This window comes from Narcine bancroftii, chromosome 4, assembly GCF_036971445.1.
Source record: "Narcine bancroftii isolate sNarBan1 chromosome 4, sNarBan1.hap1, whole genome shotgun sequence".
Taxonomy (NCBI): Eukaryota; Metazoa; Chordata; class Chondrichthyes; order Torpediniformes; family Narcinidae; genus Narcine; species Narcine bancroftii.
This window is the reverse complement of record NC_091472.1, coordinates 206,014,881-206,037,263: the sequence shown is the minus strand read 5'-3', so window position 1 is coordinate 206,037,263 and position 22,383 is coordinate 206,014,881. Positions and strand designations below refer to the sequence as shown.

The window sequence follows — 22,383 nt, the reverse complement described above, 5'->3', positions numbered from 1 at the left end:
TTGGTTGGTTGGGGTTGGCTGTTGGGTTTTTCTTCCTTTGTCTTTTGTCAATGAGGTGGGCTCTGCGGTCTTCTTCAAAGGAGGTGGAAGCCCGCCGAACTGTGAGGCGCCAAGATGCACGGTTTGAGGCGATATCAGCCCACTGGCGGTGGTCAATGTGGCAGGCACCAAGAGATTTCTTTAAGCAGTCCTTGTACCTCTTCTTTGGTGCACCTCTGTCTCGGTGGCCAGTGGAGAGCTTGCCATAGAACACGATCTTGGGAAGGCGATGGTCTTCCATTCTGGAGACGTGACCCACCCAGCGCAGTTGGGTCTTCAGCAGCATGGATTCGATGCTTGCGGACTCTGCCAGCTCGAGTACTTCGATGTTAGAGATGAAGTCATTCCAATGAATGTTGAGGATGGAGTGGAGACAGCGCTGATGGAAGCGTTCTAGGAGCCGTAAGTGATGCCGGTAGAGGACCCATGATTCGGAGCCGAACAGGAGTGTGGGTATGACAACGACTCTGTACACGCTGATCTTTGTGTGTTTCTTCAGGTGGTTGTTTTTCCAGACTATTTTGTGTAGTCTTCCAAAGGCGCTATTTGCCAATTACAGGTAATTTAAAAATTCAGTCCAGCTCGAATCATTTTGATTTTCACTACTTTGACCAGAAAGTCAATTTAGTCAGCATTTTTATGTCTTTGAGGAAGACCCAGAAGGCTGGAATCATCCTCCCTGGTTCTAAGTGAATATTAAAATCCTAAAAATTAAAATACAAGGAGTAGAGATCAAGGAACATCCCAGACAACTTGTTTTTCTGCATCCAAAATAGTTGTTTACTTCTGAGATTATTTATTTACGATGAAATTGCTTTGCGTGTGTAACAAGTTTAGATTAACAGTGTTGAAGAGCTGAAAATGTTAAATGTGGTGCTCTAAAGTTGTTTCAATAATGGAGTCAAATAGCACAGATAAAGCCCCTCAGACCACTATCAGAATCCTGTCTATACCAATGCACTTGGTCGGTAACCTACAATGCTTTGGCAAATCCTAGGTAGTAACTTTCAAATTTTCACCTCTCTCTAGGAGTAAAATCCTCCCAAAATTCTAGGGATCCCGAATTTGCACATAGGAAGTTTGGAATTTGGTTAGTCCCTTTGGATTTTGATATTTTAGAAGTTTCCATGTTTTTAGATTTTGGGAGCTTTCCTTAGAGTTTGGAAATCTACTCAAAGTCCAAATGACCTTTTCACTTCCCTCTTCCTGGACAGTGGAGGGAAGAAACAGGCTTCAGCCCAGAAAAATTCACATGCTGGGAATGGCAGTTTGCATGCTTTATAATTGAGCAGAATGTATTTTCATCAAATGCGATTATGCAAGAATTTGTAAGGAGTTGATTGTTTGCATACAGAATTGGCTAGACCATAGAAGACCAAGGGTACAGGTGTTATTCTTGTGTGTGTGGTGTGTGTATGTGTGTGATGGATGAAAATTTGGGAGATGGTCAAGTTTGCAGATGATACTAAGATTGGTGGAGCCATGGACAGTGTAGAGGGCTATCAAATAATGCAGCAGAATATATAGCAGCTGGAATTTAATCCAAACTAGTGTGCAGTGTGATGGCACAACACCTTAACAGTGCCAGCAATTGAGGCCAGACTGGGGTTCGATTCCTGAGCTGTCTGTAAGGAGTTTGTATGTGCTCCCTGTGTCTGCGTAGGTTTTCTCTGGGGACTCCGGTTTCTTCCCACCATTCAAAATGTGCCAGGGGTTAATTGGGTGGCAAGGACTTATGGGCCAAAATGGTTTGTTACCATGCTGCAAGTCTAAATTTTAAAAAAATGTAGAGGTACGTACATCTAGGGAAACAACCAAAGGAACTGCTCACACCTGAGGCTCTAATATTCACTAAATAATATTTATTTATTTTTATGTGTTGATATTTGTCCTGCATCTGTATTGTTGGTCTGAATTTGAATTATGTCTGGTTCTGTGCAAGCATGTTTTGCACTGAGGATCGGTGAACGCTGTTTCATCGGGTTGTACTTGTGTAATTGGATGAGAATAAACCTAATCTTGTTAATGACAGGTATCCTAAAAGTACCAATGTGCAGATGGATCTGGGATTCCAATTCCACAGATCCTTCAGAGGGAGGTAAAGAAGGCTCTGACTCATTGAGCAGGGCACTGAGTACAAAAAAAAAGGTGATGTTGCAGTCAAACTTTTTAGGCCACACTTGAAATATTGCAATTCTGGTCACCTCATCATTGAAAGGATGGAAAGGGTACAGAGAAATTTACCAAGATGTTGCCTGGATTAGAGGAAACGAGTTAGAGGTTGGATAAAATTGAGTTGTTTTTTTCTGGAGGCTAAGGGGAGACCTGATAAAAGTTTATCAAATCACTAGAGTGGACAATCAGAATCTTTTCTCAAGGATAAAAGTGTTGTTTAAGTTTGGGGGGGGGGGGGGGGGAAGTGAATGGCGGGCAGGTTTGAGGAAGATGTGCGGAGAAATCTTTTGCACAGAATGTGGCAGGTGCTTGTTATGGGCTGTCAGAAGGAGTGGTGGAGGAAGATATGGCACTAATATTCAAGAGGCTTTGAGATAGACACATCAATATGGAGGGATATGGATCAGCAGCAAGCAGTAGTTTTAATTTAGTTTGGACTTCATGGGCCAAGGAGTCTGTTTCTATGCTTGGTGGTTTTTCATTCTAAGATCCCCTCTAAACCTCACTCCTCATTTAAAACGTCTGCCCTCTGATCTTTGACACAGGTCAGAGATCATAAATTTACAAAGGGATCTTGGAGTTCAAATCTATTGCCCCCTGAAAGTGGCAACACAAGTGGATAGTTTGCAATCCCTCATGGCTGCTGCCAATCATAAGCGCCGCCATCTTGGTCGCAGACCCCGCAGTCAAAGGGTTTTAAATAAAACTACCGTCGGCTCCTTTAACGGGCCATTCAAAGTCTGTACGAAGCCAACGGCAGTCGGAATGGGAAGTTGGAACCTGCAGGAGCACTGTGTCTCCGCTCCCTACTCTCAGGTCCACACCAGCCGCAGCACTGCCATTACAGCAGCCCCGGCAGCACCACCATTTCCCTTGAATTGTGTGAATCACATCCACTGCACTCTTCTCATCCAACTTTTAATCAATTCTTCCAAAAACCCAATTAAATTAAACATATGAATCCTCTGCCAACAAATCCACGCTGATGCTCCTTGATCTATCCCTGCTTTTCCAAGCGTAGATTATTCCTGTCCTTCAGAATTTTTCCAATGATAACCCAAACATTCACATTAGACAGGAACAAAACGTAATAGTTGACTAACAGGCCTTATCCCTGCTGATCTGCTTGTTTTCTGTCTTCCAAACTGTCTGTGGTTATTGAAGATTTAAATCTCTGCCATGGATCCAACAATCTGCACCTTCGCCTTCACCACCCCAAACATAGATGCCAATATCCTTCTCATAAAGAAGTATTAAGACCTTGACCACGTCCTCTGGCTCCACACATAGATTACCCCCTTAAGCCCCTACGAGTCATTTTTTTCTCTCCAAAAGTCATAAAATGCCATTGGATTTTCCTTACCCTTGCCTGCCTGCGATATTTTATAGCTTTTTTTAAAAACTCTTCTAATTTCTTTTTTAAGTACACCCATATACTCTCGGAGCACTTGAGGGGGTCCCTCTTATCTTCACTACTCTACACCCAGCATTTTCTTCCTTTTATTCTTTGTCAAATCCTTGTTATCCCTTGAAATCTAGGAAATTCTTGACCTGTTGTTCTTATCCTTCATCATCATGGATCAAGAAGTTTGAGCTAATCATGATGGCGATTTAAACTCATCCCAGCTGCCTGGACATGGTCTATATTCCTCCATATCAGCCTTGAACACTCACTACTTCATCTTTAAAAGGCTACCACATCCTGAAAATGGATTTGCCTGCTCGGAGATGGTCCCAGCCCACATGCTAGATGTTGTCTAATGATACTGAAATCAACCTTCCCCTAATTTGGGCATTTAATTTTCAGACTATCATTACCCCTTGCCACATCTATTTTTAAATTTTGAGTTATGCTGACCATCACCAAAGAGCTTGCCAACGAACACCTCACCTACTTGTGCAAATTTATTCCCAAACATTTGGTCCAGCTGCAATAGGACTATCTCTGCAGTGGCACAGGAAGCTTTCCTCGAATCAGTTTAGAATAATCCACCACTTTCACAATGATGTATTCTCAGTACAAAGCGGGGAAGTTGAAATCCTCTCCTACCACAACCTTTTGCACCTCTCTGTGATTTGCCAATGTATCTACTCCTCTATCTCCCTCTGACTGTTGGGAGGTCAGATGTATAATCATAGGAAATCAATTGCCAACTTTATTGATCTTGGTAGCAGCATTATCTCATCTGTACAACCTTCTGAGGTATCCTCCAACATTGCGTAAGTAATGGTCTCCAAGATCAGCAAGTGCCTCACAGCCTGAAACAGGCCCTTCAGCCCAATTCGTCCATGCTGATCAAGCTGGAATTCTGAGTTAGTCCATTTGTCTGTGTTTGGTCCATATCCTTCTAAACCCTTTCGCTCCACATATCTATCCAAATGCCTTTGTACCCACGTCAATAGTTAACTCCAGCAGCTCATTCCAGAATTGGACCACTGAAAAAGTTGCTCCTCAAGCCCCTCCCCTCTCACCTTAAACCTATCTCCTTTAATTCTTGGATCATTTAACTTGGAAAAAAGATTCAATAGACAATAGGTGCTGGAGTAGGCCATTCAGCCCATCGAGCCAGCACCAACATTCATTTAGATCACAGCTGATCTTCCACATCAGTACCCTTTCCCAGCCTTCTCCCCATAACCCTTAATTCTCCTGTCCACAAGAACCTTATCTAACTCCCTCTTGAACTTATCCACAGAACCCACCTGTACCACTCTCTGCGGCAAAGCATTCCACAGACCAACAACTCTCTGGGTAAAAAAAAAAATTCTCATCTCTGTCCTAAAGGGTCTTCCCTGTATTCTTAAACTATGGCCTCTAGTCCTCATCTCCCCCCAACACCGGGAACATGTAATCAGTTTCTATCATGTCCAATCCCTTAATAATCTTATATACCTCAATCATATCTCCCCTCATCCTTCTAAATTCCAATGTATACAACCCCAGTTTATCCAACCTTTCTGTGTACGTCAATCCTGCCATCCCTGGAACTAAACTTGTGAATCTACATGAGAATGTCCTTCCTCAAATTAGGAGACCAGGACTGGACACTATACTCCAGGTGTGGTTTCACCAGGGTCCTGCCATTTGCCTTTTTCACAACTTGTTGAACCTGCATGCTAGCTTTTAGTAACTGATGTACAAGTATACCTAGATCACGTTCCATTTTCCCCACTCCTCAACTTGACTCCATTTAAATAATAATCTGCCTTCCTGTTCCTGCCTCCAAAGTGGATAGCCTCACATTTATCCACATGAAACTGCATCTTCCATACATCCGCCAACTCACCTAATCTGTCCAAGTCCTCCTGCGTTTTTCTGACATCCTCCTCACACCTCAAACAGCCACTCAGTTTCGTGTCATTTGCAAATTTGCTATGTATTTATAATCCCTTATCTAAATCATTAACATATATGATAAACAACTGAGGACCCAGCACCAAGACCTGTGGGACCTCTCTTGTCACAGCCTGCCATCCTGAAAGTGACCCGTTAATCCCAACTCTATGATTCCTGTATATCAAACAATTTTCTATCCATGTCAGCACCCTACCCCCAATACCATGCTCTCTGATTTTGTCCATTAATCTCCTATGCGGGACCTTATCAAAAGCCACAACATCCACTGGCTCTCCCATGTCCACCCTCCTCGTCACATCCTTGAAAAATTTCAGATTAGTCAAGCATGATTTTCCCTTCAGAAATCCATGCTGACTTTAATCAAGTGTTCTGTTATAATAGATTCTAATATCTTCCTCACTACTGACGTCAGACTAACCGATCTGTAATTGCCAGTTTTCTCCCTCCCTCCCTCATTAAAAAGCGGCACATTAGCCACTCTCCAATCCACAGGCACCTCTCCTGAATCTATAGAACATTGGAAAATGTCAACCAATACATCCACAATTTCAAGAGTAACCTCCCTAAGCACCCTGGGATGCAGTCCATCAGGCCCCGGGGACTTAACAGCCTTCAGTCCATTCAATTTACTCAAGGCGACATGCTTCCGAATCTGAATTTCCATCAATTCCTCAATTACCATTGGAAATTCTATCAATTCCTTCGATACTCCCTATCCGACCTTTACCTGTATCTTCCCTGGTGAAGACAAAGTATCTGCTAAACTCGTCCGCCATTTCCTTGCTTCCCGTAATAATTTCACCCGTTTCTGTTTCGCCCAATTTTGGTCCTAACGAATTTTTTCCTCTTTACATACCTAAAAAAGCTTTTACTATCCCCTTTTATATTATTGGCTATTTTACCCTCATATCTCACTTTTTCCTCCTGTATAGCTTTCTTAGATATCTTCTGTTGCTTTTTGAAAGTTTCCCAATCCTCTAGCTTCCCACCCCTCTTTGCTACATTTTACTTCCTTTCCCTGGTCTTGATACTGTTCTTGACTTCCTTTGTCAGCCTCGGTTGCCCTTTGCTCGCCTTAAAGTCTTTCTTCCTCTTTGGAATGAACTGGTCCTGTACATTCTGAAAAATACCCAGAAATCCCTGCCATTTTTGTTCTACTGTTCTCCCAGCCAGGGTATCCTTCATTGTATTTTGGCGAGCTCCTCTCTCCTGGCTGCATAATCCCATTTATTCAACTGTAATACTGATACTTCCGACTTTCTTTCCTTCTCCCATTCAAATTGCAAATTAAAACTTACCATATTATGGCCACTATTACCCAATGGCTTCCCTACTTCAAGGTCCCTTATCAAATCCACATCGTTACACAACACCAAATCCAGAATTGTCTTCCCCTTTGTGGGGTCCATCACGAGCTGCTCTCAGAATGTATCCCAGAGTCATTCTATAAACTCACTTTCTTGCAGTCACGCACCAGCTAGATTTTCCCAGTCTACCTGGATGTTGAAATCTCCCATAAAACTGTATCATTACCATTCTGACATGCCAATCTTAACTCCTGATTTATTCTGCCTCCTATATCCGAGCTACTGTTTGGAGGCCTGCATATGACTCCCATTATGGTCCTCTTGCTCTTACGATTCCTCAACTCTTCTCCACCTGCTTTTATGTCGCTCCTTTCAAGGGACTGAAAATCATTCCTCACCAACAGAGCCACCCCACCCCCTCTACCCAGCTGTCTGTCCTTTCTACTCCATGCGTTTTCATGTATAATACCTTAATCTGTTACTCCCCACACCCTTCAACTTGTTACCTGACACACTTGGCCACACTCTCCGATCCCTTTCTGCTGCTTCTGCCCTTTTATTGATCTGCCTATCCAAACTTTTCCTATTTTCTCTTTCCCATCCATTGGCCTATTACTCAGGTTCCCATCCCCCTGCCAAATTTGTTTAAACCATACCCAACAGCTCTATTAAACCTGCCAGTCAGGATATTGGCCCCTTTTGGGTTCAAGTGTAACCTGTCCTTCATGTAGAGGTCATTAGCCCCCCAGATGAGATCCCAATGGTCTAAGAATCGGAACCCCTGCCTTCTACACCAGCCCCTCAACCACACATTCATCCGTCTGATCCTTCCATTTTGCCCCCACTTGCACACAGCACAGGTGACAATCCCAAGATCTCTACCCTGGAGACCCTGTCTCCTAGCTTCCAACCTAAATCACTGTAATCCCTCTTCAGCACCATCTCATGTTACCCATATGTACCAAGACATCAGGCTGCTCACCCTCTCCTCTCAGAATACTCTGGACCTGATTTGAGATATCTCAGACCCTGGCACCTGGGAGGCAACACACCATGTGGGTATATCTATCAGATTCGCAGAATCCCTTGTCTGTACCCCTGACAATGGAGTCCCCTATGACCACAGCATTCCTCTGTCTTCCCTTCTGCACTATGGTGCCAGGCACAGTGCCAGTGACCTGGTCACTGTGGCCATCCCCCCAACAGCATCCAATACAATATACCTGTTGCTCAGAGGAATAGCCGCAGGGGTGTTCTCTACTATCCTGGTGTTTTCCTTCCCTCCCCTGAAAGTTGCCCATTTACCCAACATCTCTAGTCTAGGGGTAACTACCTCCCCGTACGTCCTATCAATGACCTCTTCACTCTCACTAACGAGCCGCAGGTCATCAAGCTGCAACTCCATCTCCCAAATTTGGTCGTTAAGGACCTGCATCCAGTGAAGGTGTGACCACTGGGGAGGGTGAAGGTCCTATCAACCACCACACTCTCTCGAACAAACCGCAGGTCATCAAGCTGCAGTTCCAGTTCCCCAACTCGGTCTTCAAAGAACTACATCTTGGAGCACTTGGTCATTGGGGAGGATGGAAGTCACCCATGGTTCCCACATCTGGCACTCAGAACAGAGTGTAGCAGGCCGCATAGTGCGGTATTGCGAACCGTCGCCAGGCCGACTCCCCGACCGGATGCGTAGAGCCGTGGGTCGGATCATTGCTCACTCACCTGGACAAGAAACTGTGTGCAAAAAGCGCTGCGAGCTGAGTAGCAGCACACTGGACTGTTGTGTCTCTTTCTAGAGGGCGCGGGGCTCCCATCGTGTTTACTTTAAACATGCCAGCCCCATGGCAAGTACATGGTGATGTCACTCCCAGTCTCGTGGAGCCCAGACTGGGAGGGATACAAAAGGAGGAAGCAAAGACGAATAAACAGTCTTTGCAGTCTAAATCTGCTCTACTGGAGTAGTCGCTACAAATGGTGACCCCGAATGCAAGATTCAGCCTAAGCTTGAACCTACACAACAACAACAGCAGTTGCTCCCATAGCTGCAGTTAATGCGGTGGGATTTCATTTGCCACCTTTCTGGACTCACCAACCTCGGGTATGGCTTAATCAGGCTGAAACCCAGTTTGGTCTTCGTGGCATAATAGCTAAGGATACAAAGTTTTGCAAAGTTGTTGGAGCGTTGGATGCCGCTACAGCAGCTAAAGTGAGTGAATTTATAGCACACCCCCCCCCCCCCCCCACCCCTCAGCAGAGAATCAATACACTAGGTTTCGGCAGTTCCTCCTGGACACACTGGAATTAACCAGGCACGAGTGTGGCATGCGGCTTTTGAATATGGAGGGGCAAGGTGACAGGAATCCGTCCGTTCTGATAAATGAGATGCTCGCGTTAGCAGACGGTCATTCTCATTGCTTACTTTATGAGACATTATTCCTGTCAAAGCTCCCAGGTCACGTCACCATACCAATAGCAAACATGGATTTCCACAGTCACCACGACAAGGCCTGGGAGGGTGACAGACTCTACCATATGCCAATGCAAGAGTCTGCCCACATACAGCCCATATTCTAAGCAGATACATCTCCTGTGCCCTATGTGCCACCCATGACTGACGTTCAAACAAAAAAGGAGGAACGTACCAACAGGCGCCAAGAATGGTGTTTTTACCATCGCCAGTGAGGGGAAAAATGCCTGTAGATGCATTTCCTGTGTCGCTACCACAAAAAGATGTGGGGAATCGACAGAGCCAGCTGTCAGTCGTGGCCTCAGCAGCTGGCACAAGTACTGGCCTCCTCTATCTTCAAAATGACACTTGTAAATGGACGTTTCTTGTAGTCACAAGAGCTGAGCTCAGCTTGCTCCCACCAACATACTTTGAGAGAACATATAAGCAACTGGACTTTGCTCTTCAAGACACCAACAGGACTTCTATTCCCAGCTTTGGCACCGACATGTCATGATTAAGATAGGGGAGGTGACATTCCATTGGGATTGTATTTCGGCTTCCGTCACGCAGCCTATTTTGGGTGCAAATTTCTTACGATCCAATGGCCTGCTAGTCGACGTTAAGTGGAGGAAGTTAGTCAATGCCACCGCTTTCCAAACATACCCGTTGATAAGCAGCAAAGAACTAGTTTCCCAGCTCAAGGTGCACACCCTGTGCAAAGACACTTATGCTGCACTGCTCAATGAATTTCTTGGTGTGCTCTCTCTTAATTTCAATTCCTCCACAACAGCCCATGGTGTGTCCCATTACATCAACACCTCAGGCCCACCGATTTACGCCAGGGCTCACCATCTTCCACCAGATAAGCTACATCAGGTGAAGGCAGAATTTACTGCATTGGAGGAATTGGGTATCATTTGGCATTCCAACAGTCCTTGGGCATCACCATCACACATGGTACCCAAGAACACCAGTGGATGGAGACCCTGCGGCAATTACCACAGGCTCAATAATATAACTACACCTGACAGATACCCCATTTTACATATACAAAATTTCACTGCCCATCTACACAATTGCCGTGTTTCTTTCCAAAGTCGATCTTGTCAAGGGATACCATCAAATCCCAGTACATGAGGATGGCATTCCCAAAATAGCAATTATTACTCCATTCAGACTTTTTGGGTTGAAGAACGCAGCTCAAACGTTCCAGCGGCTTTTGGACACTTTGGGCAGGGATTTAGAATTCAATCATCTTTGCAGACGATGCCGCTTTAGTTGCCCATTCAGAGCCAGCTCTTCAGCGCTTGACGTCCTGTTTTGCGGAAACTGCCAAAATGTTTGGCCTGGAAGTTAGCCTGAAGAAAACTGAGGTCCTCCATCAGCCAGCTCCCCACCATGACTACCATCTCCATCGGGCACACAAAACTCAAAACGGTCAACCAGTTTACCTACCTCGGCTGCACCATTTCATCGGATGCAAGGATCGACAACGAGATCGAAAACAGACTTGCCAAGGCAAATAGCGCCTTTGGAAGTCTACACAAAAGAGTCTGGAAAAACAACCAACTGAAAAACCTCACAAAGATTAGTGTATACAGAGCCGTTGTCATACCCACACTCCTGTTCAGCCCCGAATCATGGGTCCATTACTGGCATCATCTACGGCTCCTAGAACGCTTCCACCAGCGTTGTCTCCGCTCCATCCTCAACATTCATTGGAGTGACTTCATCTCCAACATCGAAGTACTCAAGATGGCAGAGGCCGACAGCATCGAATCCACGCTGCTGAAGATCCAACTGCGCTGGGTAGGTCACATCTCCAGAATGGAGGACCAGCGCCTTCCCAAGATCGTGTTATATGGCGAGCTCTCCACTGGCCCCCGAGACAGAGGTGCACCAAAGAAGAGGTACAAGGACTGCCTAAAGAAATCTCTTGGTGCCTGCCACATTGACCATCGCCAGTGGGCTGATATCACCTCAAACCGTGCACATCTTGGCGCCTCACAGTTCGGCGGGCAGCAACATCCTTTGAAGAAGACCGCAGAGCCCACCTCACTGTCAAAAGTCAAAGGAGGAAAAACCCAACACCCAACCCCAACCAACCAATTTTCCCTTGCAACCGCTGCAACTGTGTCTGCCTGTCCCGCATCAGACTTGTCAGCCACAAACGAGCCTGCAGCTGACGTGGCTTCGTCCGCGAAGCCAAGCCAAAGAAAGAAAAAAGAAAGAACATATACCTAGATGACATCTTCATCGCCAGTCAAAATGAGCAAGATCACCACCTGTTCCAACAGCTGGTTGAATTCGGACTTACCATCAACTCTACGAAATGCCAGTTTGGCAAGTCAACCATCGATTTCCTGGGGCACAAGATCACAGCTGAAAATGTCTTTACCTTCTGTACCAAAGTGGATGCAGTACGTGCCTTTCCCAAGCCTATCACGGTTAAAGAACTGCAGAAGTTCTTGGGCATGGTAAATTTCTATCACTGGTTCATTCTGGCAGCCGCTGACATTCTTCGACCACTGTTTCAGCTCCTCACCACAAAGGTCAAGGAAGTTACTTCGACCACAGAGGCAGAGCTTGCGTTCACAACTGCCAAAGATGCTTTGGCCAATGCAGCGATGCTCGCGCATCCTAATCCCAACACTGTCTTGGAACTCATCACTGATGCCTCAGATACAGCAGTGGGCGCAGTTCTTGTACAGTCCATCGATGGCCTTTTGTCGAAGTTCAAAACTTGTCTCATCCCTCCATCAGAGCAACTGTCAAGCTCATGGCTACTAAATACACTGAGACGTGAAGCAAAGCATTCGTTGCCAATTGGATCTCGAGATTCGGAGTTCCCACACACATTACTTCAAACCGCGGAGTGTAATTCACCTCTGCGTTATGGACTGTCCTTGCTCGCATTTGTGGCACACAACTGCATCACACTACAGTGTATCACCCACAGTCCAATGGTCTCATAGAATGTTTCCACTGACAACTCATGTCCGCACTCAAAGCCTGACCATCCAGGCCCAATTGGATAGATGAGTTGCCTTGGGTTCTGCTGGGTGTGAGCATCACCCTGAAGGAGAACATGCCGGCATCATTCGCAGAGATGGTTTATGGTTTGGTTCTCTCAGTTCCGGGTGATGTTCATTTCTCATCCAACTCCTGCTTCTCTGACCTGGAGGTGCTTCAGCAGCTTCGACACAGCGTTGCAGTAACGAGAATCATTCCAAACAACTGGTATAGAACCCCACCCCCCACCCCCCCCTCCGCCCAAGCAGCATGTGCCTCCACCTCTTCTCGACACTGACTTTTGTGTTTGTACGCAGACAGGCCCAGGAACACCACTGCAATGGCTTATGATTGCCCTTTCCGTGTGGTAGAGGGATGGGGTTGTGCATTCTTGGACATTTGGGGGCATTCATACCCGTTTAGTGTGGGCAGGCTCAAACCAGCACGTGTGGACCCTACTTCCCCTATTCACTTCCCCCAGCCCAGGAGGCGAGGGCATCCGCCCAAGGCATGTTTGGCCAATTCATCTGTTTTCGGTGATGATTGCTGGGGGGTGGTAGTGTAGCGGGCCAAGCGGCCATGTAGTGGGCTGAGCAGCCACGTAGCGCGGCATTGTGAACCGTTGCTGCTGGCGCGGCTCGCTGAGCAGACGCGTGGAGCTGCAGGTCGGGTTGTTGCTCACTCACCTGGGCAAGAAACCGTGTGCATGCGGCACTGCAAGCCGAGTAGAGGCACACTGGACCATTGTGCCTCTTTCTAGAGGGTTCGGGGCTCCCATCGTGTTTACTTTAAACACACCAGCCCTGCAGATTAGTGGCAAGCACGTAGTGACATCACTCCCAGTCTCGTGGAGTCCGGACCAGGAGGGATACAAAAGGAGGAAGCAAACTCGAATAAACAGTCTTTGCTGTCTAAATCTGCGTATGTGTATTCATTTGGCTCTCCCAGAGTAGTCGCTACAAGACCACTAACCCCATAGGCATGGCTCTGAAAGCCTGGAAATCCCACTCCTTTGCTGAGCCACTCTCTCGCTGGGCCGCTCTTTGTCCCTCCCCTCCTTTTATTGGTCCCTTACCAATTAAACCTGACCAGTAAGTTTACTTTATGTACTTATCACCCCCGTTGCTCAGCCAACGCACCACCTCCTTGACCTCATCGCCCGACTAGGGCCCTGACTGGAAAGTTTACTTTATGTACTTACCACCCCGTCGCTTAGCCAACACACCTCCTCCTCGACGCCCAAGCATTCACTTTATCCATGCCCCTCATGCTGTTATAATCCTCCATAAGGTCACTCCTCATTCTCAGACACTTCAGGCCAAGCTTATCCAACCTTTCCATTTAACTCAAATCCTCAGTAATATGGTGGATCCCTTCTGTTCACTTTCTAATTTCTTGATGTCTGTCCTGCAGCTGGATGACCAGAACTGCACATAGTATGCACCAACAAACTGTATTAGTTGTATCAAAAGGTCTCAACTTTTGAACTTAATAACCAGGTCAATGAAGGACAGTGTGCCAAACATCATTTTCTGTGAGCCATCACTTTCATGGAACGAGGTGCCTGTACTCCTAGGTCTCTCGGTTCTTCAACACTCTCCAGGGCTCCACCATTTAATCTGCAAGTCCTATCTAACCTCACACTTGGGAGTTCAATTCCATTTGCCACTCTTTGGCCCACCTTCCCAACTGATCTAGATCCGGTTGTAAACCTAAATATCCTTCCTTATAGTTCATTATACCAGCAAATACAGACTGAGAGCAAGTGTTATTTGCAAACTTGCTAACCAATGTATCTACATTGCCATCCAAATCATTAATATAGACCACAAACAAAAGAGGACTTAGCACTGAACTTTGAGGCACATCACTGGTCTCAGATCTCTAAATCAGAGAAGTAACCCTCCACTGCCACCTTAGATCCTGTGTGATCGATCTAATGTTCCATACCAGCCTGCCATGATGACCTTCCAAAGTTCATATAGAGAACATCTACTCACCCCCCCACTCCCGCACACACACAAAGCCATGCTAACTACCTCTAATCAGTCCATGACTATCCAAATGCTGGTAGATCCTGTCCCTCAGAATCTCCTCCAATAACTTTCCTACAATTAATATCAGGCTCACAGGCCTGTAGCTCTATGGGTCTTCTTTGCTGCTCTGCTTAACTAATGGGGCAACATTAACCACCCTCCAGTTTTCCAAAAATTTGCCTGATTTGGAATAAGCTAGTTCACAGTTAGAGTTAAAATTAAAAACAAGTTCTCCATCCACATTGATAACTTTGTTGCAATGAAAATGTAACATCAGAAATGGATCAAGCATATTCACTACATTTGTATGTTGTGTGTATTTTCAGTTTTTGCCACTGATCTCGAGCCGTCATTCTCAATAGGGGGCATATAGCCTCCACCCCTCTCCTGCAGGCCACAGCACATTTAAGGGGGCGGAGGGGGGGGTGGTGTTGTGTGCCATGGACTGAAATCTTAAAATGTTTTTATGTAGTTGGTAGTACAGAAGAAACCAAGCAAACGACTACTCCACAGTGAAAGGGGGCCCATAAACTTTGAACTAAAAAAAGGTTGAGAATGGCTGCTCTAGAGATGAGCTCCAGTATCCATTTTATAATATGCATGTGGCTTAGAATTTAATAAATGTCATCTCCTTTGATCTTCTCTTTTCAGATTCTTTGCCAATATTCCAGTGACATTGCACTTCATATTTCCAGTCAGCGATTCTTCCATTTGGATGAAGAGAATATGATTATTTTCTGGTCTCCTTTAGATACACCCACACAAAATTGTTTTGAAGGATGTTCACAGAGAAAAAATATTTCCATCAGTTATGACACATTTCAAAACTTGGTCAAAGGAATGTTCACAACATTTAGGAAAAACTGATTGACCACCGTCAGCAGATGAACTAACAGCACTGGAGAGTTTCCTCTTCTGTTGAAGATAATCAATTTTCTCAAGAGAAAATGGCTGCGCCTTTCATTCAAATTGCAAGTGAGGAATGTACCCAAAACCTACAGGTTAGCAGTCAACGAAGGGAAACCCGAGCATGAAAACTTTAAACGAAAACACCAGAAGTTGGCCTCTCTTTAATTAATATTTAGCAAGTGCAAAAAGTAGGTTGTGCAATTGGATAAATTTACTTGAAATAAAACCAATTGGACAAGGGGAATCCAGCACACATTCTGATAAAAGGAACACATGTTTTAATTGACAAACTGGTTGACTGCATTAATGACTTAAAATTGGAGTCAATGGATGAAAAAAAAGCATCAGATAGGATGACAGGTGCAAATTTCCAGGGATCTTTTATATGTACAAAGGGTACAAAAAAAATCTCCTGATAATACTAAGACTGTGATAAGAACTTCACTGACCCTGGTAATGCGACAAACAATGCAACAACGAATTTAGGGTATTAAAACTCTCATGATAATAACTGAATGATTATTCTTCAGGGTATTTACTTGAGAACATAAATATTCTCCACTAGCAATAAATGTCAGTCCATAATCAATGAGAATTAGTGGACACAGTTATGGTGTGGAGTTGACATATTCCCCTTGACAGCATGCATTTTTCACAGACACTAATTTCCATTCAGACTAAAAGAAAAACAACAGTAAGAAAAAGGAAAAGTAAGTTGGCAAAAGTAAAATACAAAGCAAGAGACAAGAAAGGGCCACCCTGCAGCCGAATCCTAAAAAGACAATGGATAGTTTAAAAAATAGCCCAGAGATTCTGCGTCTCAATGCAATGAGCATTTTCAGTCAGGTGGATGAATCAACAGGAGTGATAGTTGTTAATGGTTTTGACATGACCCAATTACGATGACTGAGACATGGCTCCAGAGTGACCAGGATTTGGAATTTACTATTCAAGGGCACTCAACAATTAAGAAGTGAAGACTGAAAGGTAAAGGAAATAGAACATGGAAAAGTCCAGCATAGCACAGGCTCTTTGGCCCATAACATTGTTCCTACCTACTTAAACCTATTTCACAATCAATCTAACTCTTCCCTCCTTCACTACCCATAACCCACCATTTTCTTATATCCATCTGTCAATCAAACAGACTTTTAAATGTCCCCATTGCATATGCCTCCACCACCACCCCAGGCACCCACCACTCTGCAAAAGAACCTGCCTCTGCCATCTCCCCTGAACTTCCCTTCATTCAGTTTAAACGGATGTCCTCTGGTATTGGCCATTGCCAATATCTTTGACTCGATTAAGTTGCCTCTCATCCTCCATCGCTCCAAAGAGAATAGCCCGTGCTCACTCAAATCTTCCTCACAAGACATGTTCTCTAATCCAGATAGTATCCAAATAAATCTCTTCTGCACTCTTCCTAAAACTTCCAAATTCTTCCCACAATAAGGCTAAACTGAATGCAACACTCTAAGTGTGGTCTACTTGAATTTTATGGAGCTGCAACATTAGCTTGCAGCTCTTGAACTCAATCCCCCGACTAATTAAGGCCTGTAAACCATACACCTTCACCACCCTACATCCCTGTCTTCCACACTGCAAAAAAAGTAATTAACCACAAACTCCACCTTCAAGTTCAACCTTCCAAAGTGCTCCAGTTCACATTTCCAGATTGAACTCCATTTGCCACCTCTCCACACAAATCTGCATCCAGTCAATATCAAACTTTTCTTTTACTGTAGCGTAATAAAACATCGAAAATCTAAAGTACATGGTATACTTCAACTTTTGTCTGCTATCAGGCCAGGAGCATTGCCCAGCGCCTGGAACAACAGGAGAAAGAAACAAAAGAGAGTCCCTTCCAAGACTAGTTCCAATACCTGGTCCCCTGGATCCAGTCTTCAGTAGCCCACAGCCCGTGCAAGTCCACCCACCGCAAGTTACAGTCTTTGTGGGTCCTTTAGCCACTGGGCCCCTCACTGTTCCACTTTGTTGGTCACTGTTCTGTATGTTCATCTCCCATGCTTCTCCTTCTCAACAGAATGTGTTCTCCCTATTTTTGGTGTCCCGCACCAGTCTGCTGCTCCCTCAGAATCTGCAACCCCTCATGGTACGCTGTCTAGCACAAGCTCCATCATCTTGAACTCCATCATTGCAGCATTTTTAGCAGGCCATTTAAAGCCTGTACAGAGTTAGAACTAGCCAGTAGGGCCCTGCAGCAAAGCACTGTGTCTGTTCCCTGCTCTCCTGGGTCGGTACCAATGGTAGTGCTGCCATTTTATTGTAACCTACAACAAGTTTCTGCATATCCACAACTTTAACCATCGTGTCATCTATAAACCAACTAAGCCTTCCTTGTACAAATCAATTATAAAAATCATAAAGAGCAGGGGTCCCAGAACATATCCTTCTGAACACCACTGGTCCCCAACGCCAATCAGAATGTAATCTGTCTACTACCTATTCTGTCTTCTGTGTGCATGTCAATTCCAATTCCAAATAGCCAGGTTTCCATGAATCCACTGCTCTACCTTCAATTTGCTTTGTCACCTCCTCAAAAAATTCAATTAGGCTCATGAGGCATGACCTGTGCCTCACAAATCCATGCTAGCTATCTTTAATAAACCCTGCTTCTCCATACTGTGCATTGTTCGTGGTTTTGGGCTACTTATCTTGGCATTGGAGAGTGTCCAGAAGAGACTCACAAGAATGATCCCTGGAATGAAAGGGTCATCATATGAGGAGCACTGATGGCTCTGGGACTGTACTCAGTGGAGTTTAGAAAAAAAAAATTTTTGGTGGGAGGGTGATTTCATTGAAATATATCGAATACAGCCTCAGAATTCAACATCCCTTTCGTACCGAGATGAGGAGGAATTTCTTTACCAGCGGTTGGCAAATCTGTGCAATTCATTGCCACAGATGGCCGTGGAGGTTAAGTCATTGGGTATATTTAAAGTTCTTGATTAGAAAGGGTGACCGGGACCAGGCACAAAAGTATGGTTGAAAAGGGCAGAAAATCAGCCATGATGGAATAGCGGGACTGACACGACAGGCCAAATGACCTGATCCCCTCCACTGTCTTAGGGACTTAATAAGGCCTAACATATTGCCTCATTTAATCTAACATGGACATTAGAAAATATTATATACTGGACAATGGCTAGTCTTGTTAAAGGGTTCATACCAAAAACATTGACTAACCATTTCTACCCATGGATGCTGTCTGGTTTACCGAGTTCCTCCAACCATTCTTTGTTTGCACAAAATTTCTGCATCTACAGCTTTTGTGTCCTATTAGAAAGTGCTCACCTGTACATATTTCCAATCCTCATCAAACAGCACAAAGCTCCACAAGTGTTAAAATATAGGTCAATTCTAAATTTTTAAATCTACATTTTAAATGCTACATTTTTAAATTTAGACATACAGCACAGTAACAGGCCCTTTTGGCTCACAAACCCATGCTGCCCAATTACACTCTTTTAACCTCCAGCACATTTCTCTATAAATTTGTTGAAGATGCTTGAGGAATGAACTGAATGGTAATGTACACAAAACCAATTGGGATAACTTTCCCATGCAGACGGCATGGGAAAGTATTTAATTGGGGAGGGCTGATTTTGATGGGATTACACAGGAAACTGGAACTATTAATTAGGAACAGATCTCTAAAACAATATTACAGTTGAGGATAACAAAGTTTACCAGTTTTTGAAAGAGATCTCCAACACACTGATGATAACTCCACTGCTGAACTCGGGGAAACAAGCCATCATAAAACTCTTTGTGTATCTCATGAAGCTCAGAAACCTTGAAGAATATGGTCTCTATTTGTTGGTTGGTGAGAACTGGTTGAGATGTTGTGGCAGCTGCTTTAAGTGGCTTCATAGGCTACAAGATAAAGGAATAATATGAAGGCTCTGATACAAATACAAGGTTTACCAAAAATGAAAAACATTATAATGTCACCTTGCAGGACACAGACAGCAGTAACTGTGATCAAAAAGGTCATTCAATTCACATAATTGCATGCACAATTCTCTTGGACTGTGATTATCTTTTCATGTTCTGATATTGATCTTTTTATTTTTGAACTTCCACCAATATTGCTTTTAATTATTTCAAATTTCAAACAAACCATCAAAATTTAGGGGAGCTTTCACAGATGGAGAGAGATCAACAGCCAGAGGTCACTGGAATAGGAATGAAAGAAAGTAAGGCAATAGTTGTAAAAGGCTCCACTAATAATACTGGAGATAGGAAGGGTGTGACAAGATAAGTTCAAAATGGGAAAAAGCTTGCTAATGGAGATTTTGACATTAAGTTTTGTCATGGAAGGCAAAAGGACTGTAAATGGTCAGATGTTTGCTGAGTGCAAAAGTGAACAATGGAATTCTAGAAATTAACAAGTCAAAGCAAGAAAAAGGTGAAAAAACAGAATTACATGAGCAAATTCCATTTCCAAATTCCTGGTATGTCGCACTAGATATAAAATTTGTCAGGCGTGTCCTGACACAACTAAAGGAGAGACCATACTGGATCTAGTACTGGGCAAAGAACTTGGTCAGGTGACAGACCACTCAATGGGGGAGCATTTTTGAGACAGTGACCACAACTCCACGGCCTTTAGCATTGCTATGGACAAGAATAGGAGCAGACAGCATGGGAAAGTATTTAATTGGGGAGGGCTGATTACATAGGAAATTGGAACTATTAATTTAGAACAGATGTTCTCAGGAAAATGCAGAGCAGAAAGTGAAATAGGTTTAGGGACCACTTGCATGGTGCTACATAGAACATTACAGCACAGTACAGGCCCCTCGGCCCACAATGTTGTGCCAACCTATATAAACCTCCTCAGCAATTTCAACCTTCCCTATCTCACACCCATAACCCTCCATTTTTCTTGCATCCATGTCCCTGACTAAGAGTCTTTTAAATGTCCCTATTGTACCAGCCTCCACCACTACTCCCAGCAATGCATTCCAGGCACCCACTTTTCTTCTTTGGCTTGGCTTCGCGGACGAAGATTTATGGAGGGGGTAAAAGTCCACGTCAGCTGCAGGCTCGTTTGTGTCTGACAAGTCCGATGCGGGACAGGCAGACACGGTTGCAGCGGCTGCAGGGGAAAATTGGTTGGTTGGGGTTGGGTGTTGGGTTTTTCCTCCTTTGCCTTTTGTCAGTGAGGTGGGCTCTGCGGTCTTCTTCAAAGGAGGTTGCTGCCCGCCAAACTGTGAGGCGCCAAGATGCACGGTTTGAGGCAATATCAGCCCACTGGCGGTGGTCAATGTGGCAGGCACCAAGAGATTTCTTTAGGCAATCCTTGTACCTTTTCTTCGGTGCACCTCTGTCACAGTGGCCAGTGGAGAGCTCGCCATATAACACGATCTTGGGAAGGCGATGGTCCTCCATTCTGGAGACGTGACCCATCCAGCGCAGCTGGATCTTCAGCAGCGTGGACTCGATGCTGTCAACCTCTGCCATCTCGAGTACTTCGGCGTTAGGGATGAAAGCGCTCCAATGGATGTTGAGGATGGAGCGGAGACAACGCTGGTGGAAGCGTTCTAGGAGCCGTAGGTGATGCCGGTAGAGGACCCATGATTCGGAGCCGAACAGGAGTGTGGGTATGACAACGGCTCTGTATACGCTTATCTTTGTGAGGTTTTTCAGTTGGTTGTTTTTCCAGACTCTTTTGTGTAGTCTTCCAAAGGCGCTATTTGCCTTGGCGAGTCTGTTGTCTATCTTATTGTCGATCCTTGCATCTGATGAAATGGTGCAGCCGAGATAGGTAAACTGGTTGACCGTTTTGCACCCACTACTCATTTAAAAAAACCTTACTCCCAACATTTTCCCTAAACTTTCTACCCTGCACCTAACACAGATATCCTATGCTATTTGTTACTGTCGCCCCATGAAAAAGATGCTGGTGGTCCACCCTATCAATGCCTCTCATAATCTTGTTGACCTCTATCACCTCTCATCTTTCTTCACTCCAAAGAAAAAAGCCTCTGTTAAACTTATCCCATAAGACGTATTCTCCAATCTCAGCAACCCTTGTAAATCGCCTTTGCTCCAAAGCTCTTACATCCATTAGTTTACCAGAAATGTGGTCTAACCAGAGTTTTATAGAGCTACAACATTATCTCATGACTCAAACTTGATCCCCGACTAATGAAGGCCAGCATACCATAAGCCTTTTTAACTACCCTGTCAACCAGTGCGGCAACCTTGAGAGATCTATGGATTTGGACTCCAAGGTCCATCTGTTCTTCCACATTGTTAAAGATCCTGCCATTAACCATGTATTCACTGCATTACCAATGCAAAAAGACAATTTCAGACTAAGAAGAAGGTTTAGATGGACATTTAGCAGCTGTGGCAGGTCTTGCACACCATTATCACCTGCAAGGCTAAATTTGGTAATATCATTAACTGCAAAATACCTTTTTCTGGATAGGTTTGTTCCACTGTGATGGGTAAAGGATGGTAGGGTATAGGAACCCTGGTTGACAAAAACGGTAGAACATTTATTCAAGAGAAAGAAGAAAACATATGTCAGGTTTAGGAAGCAAAAATTAGACAAGGCTCTTGATAATTATGAACTTAAGAAGGGACATGAGAGTGAAAAGGGGACATATTCTTTTTTCCGAAATTCTGAAAACCGGCAAACTCCAAAACCTGGCACTTTCTTTGGTAGATAACATCTGCTCATCAAAGATGGAGTATGGCACCAAAAATGACCCAACGCGACCCTTGCTCAACTCCAGTGTATCCTGTCATTACTTTATAAGTGCCTCAGAATCGCTTATACTGACGCCCATACAGCGTTGCAGTGCTTTCAGTTGGTCTGGAGGCAGCAGTTCAATGGCCATCATCACTCCCCATAATCCCCATACAGTTGAAACTGCTGTACCAGTGCCAACGCAGGGGAACCAAGAAGGGGGCCATTCTCCTGACGCTGATACAGCGGGAGATGGGCAAAAAAGAGAAAGAGAGGCAGCACGTCTCGGCCAGATGAGGGGGGAGAGAGAGATGGCAGCATGACTTGTGAGGGGGGTGGGGGTGGAGACAACAGCGTGACTCAGGTGGGCT

The 22,383-nt window shown here is 44.7% G+C and overlaps 1 protein-coding gene across 2 annotated transcripts in view; it reads right to left on the bottom strand.

The window, feature by feature from the left end:
* Positions 1 to 22,383, bottom strand: part of LOC138761507 (breakpoint cluster region protein) — a 294,540-nt gene that overhangs the window by 181,681 nt on the left and 90,476 nt on the right. For both annotated transcript variants that reach the window (XR_011356352.1, XM_069933745.1), the window contains exon 4: positions 18,997 to 19,182. Coding sequence is in view for 1 of the 2 variants with exons in the window: in XM_069933745.1 (XP_069789846.1) it covers positions 18,997 to 19,182 (186 nt within the window). In the remaining variant the exon portion in view is untranslated. The remainder of the gene's footprint in view (positions 1 to 18,996; positions 19,183 to 22,383) is intronic.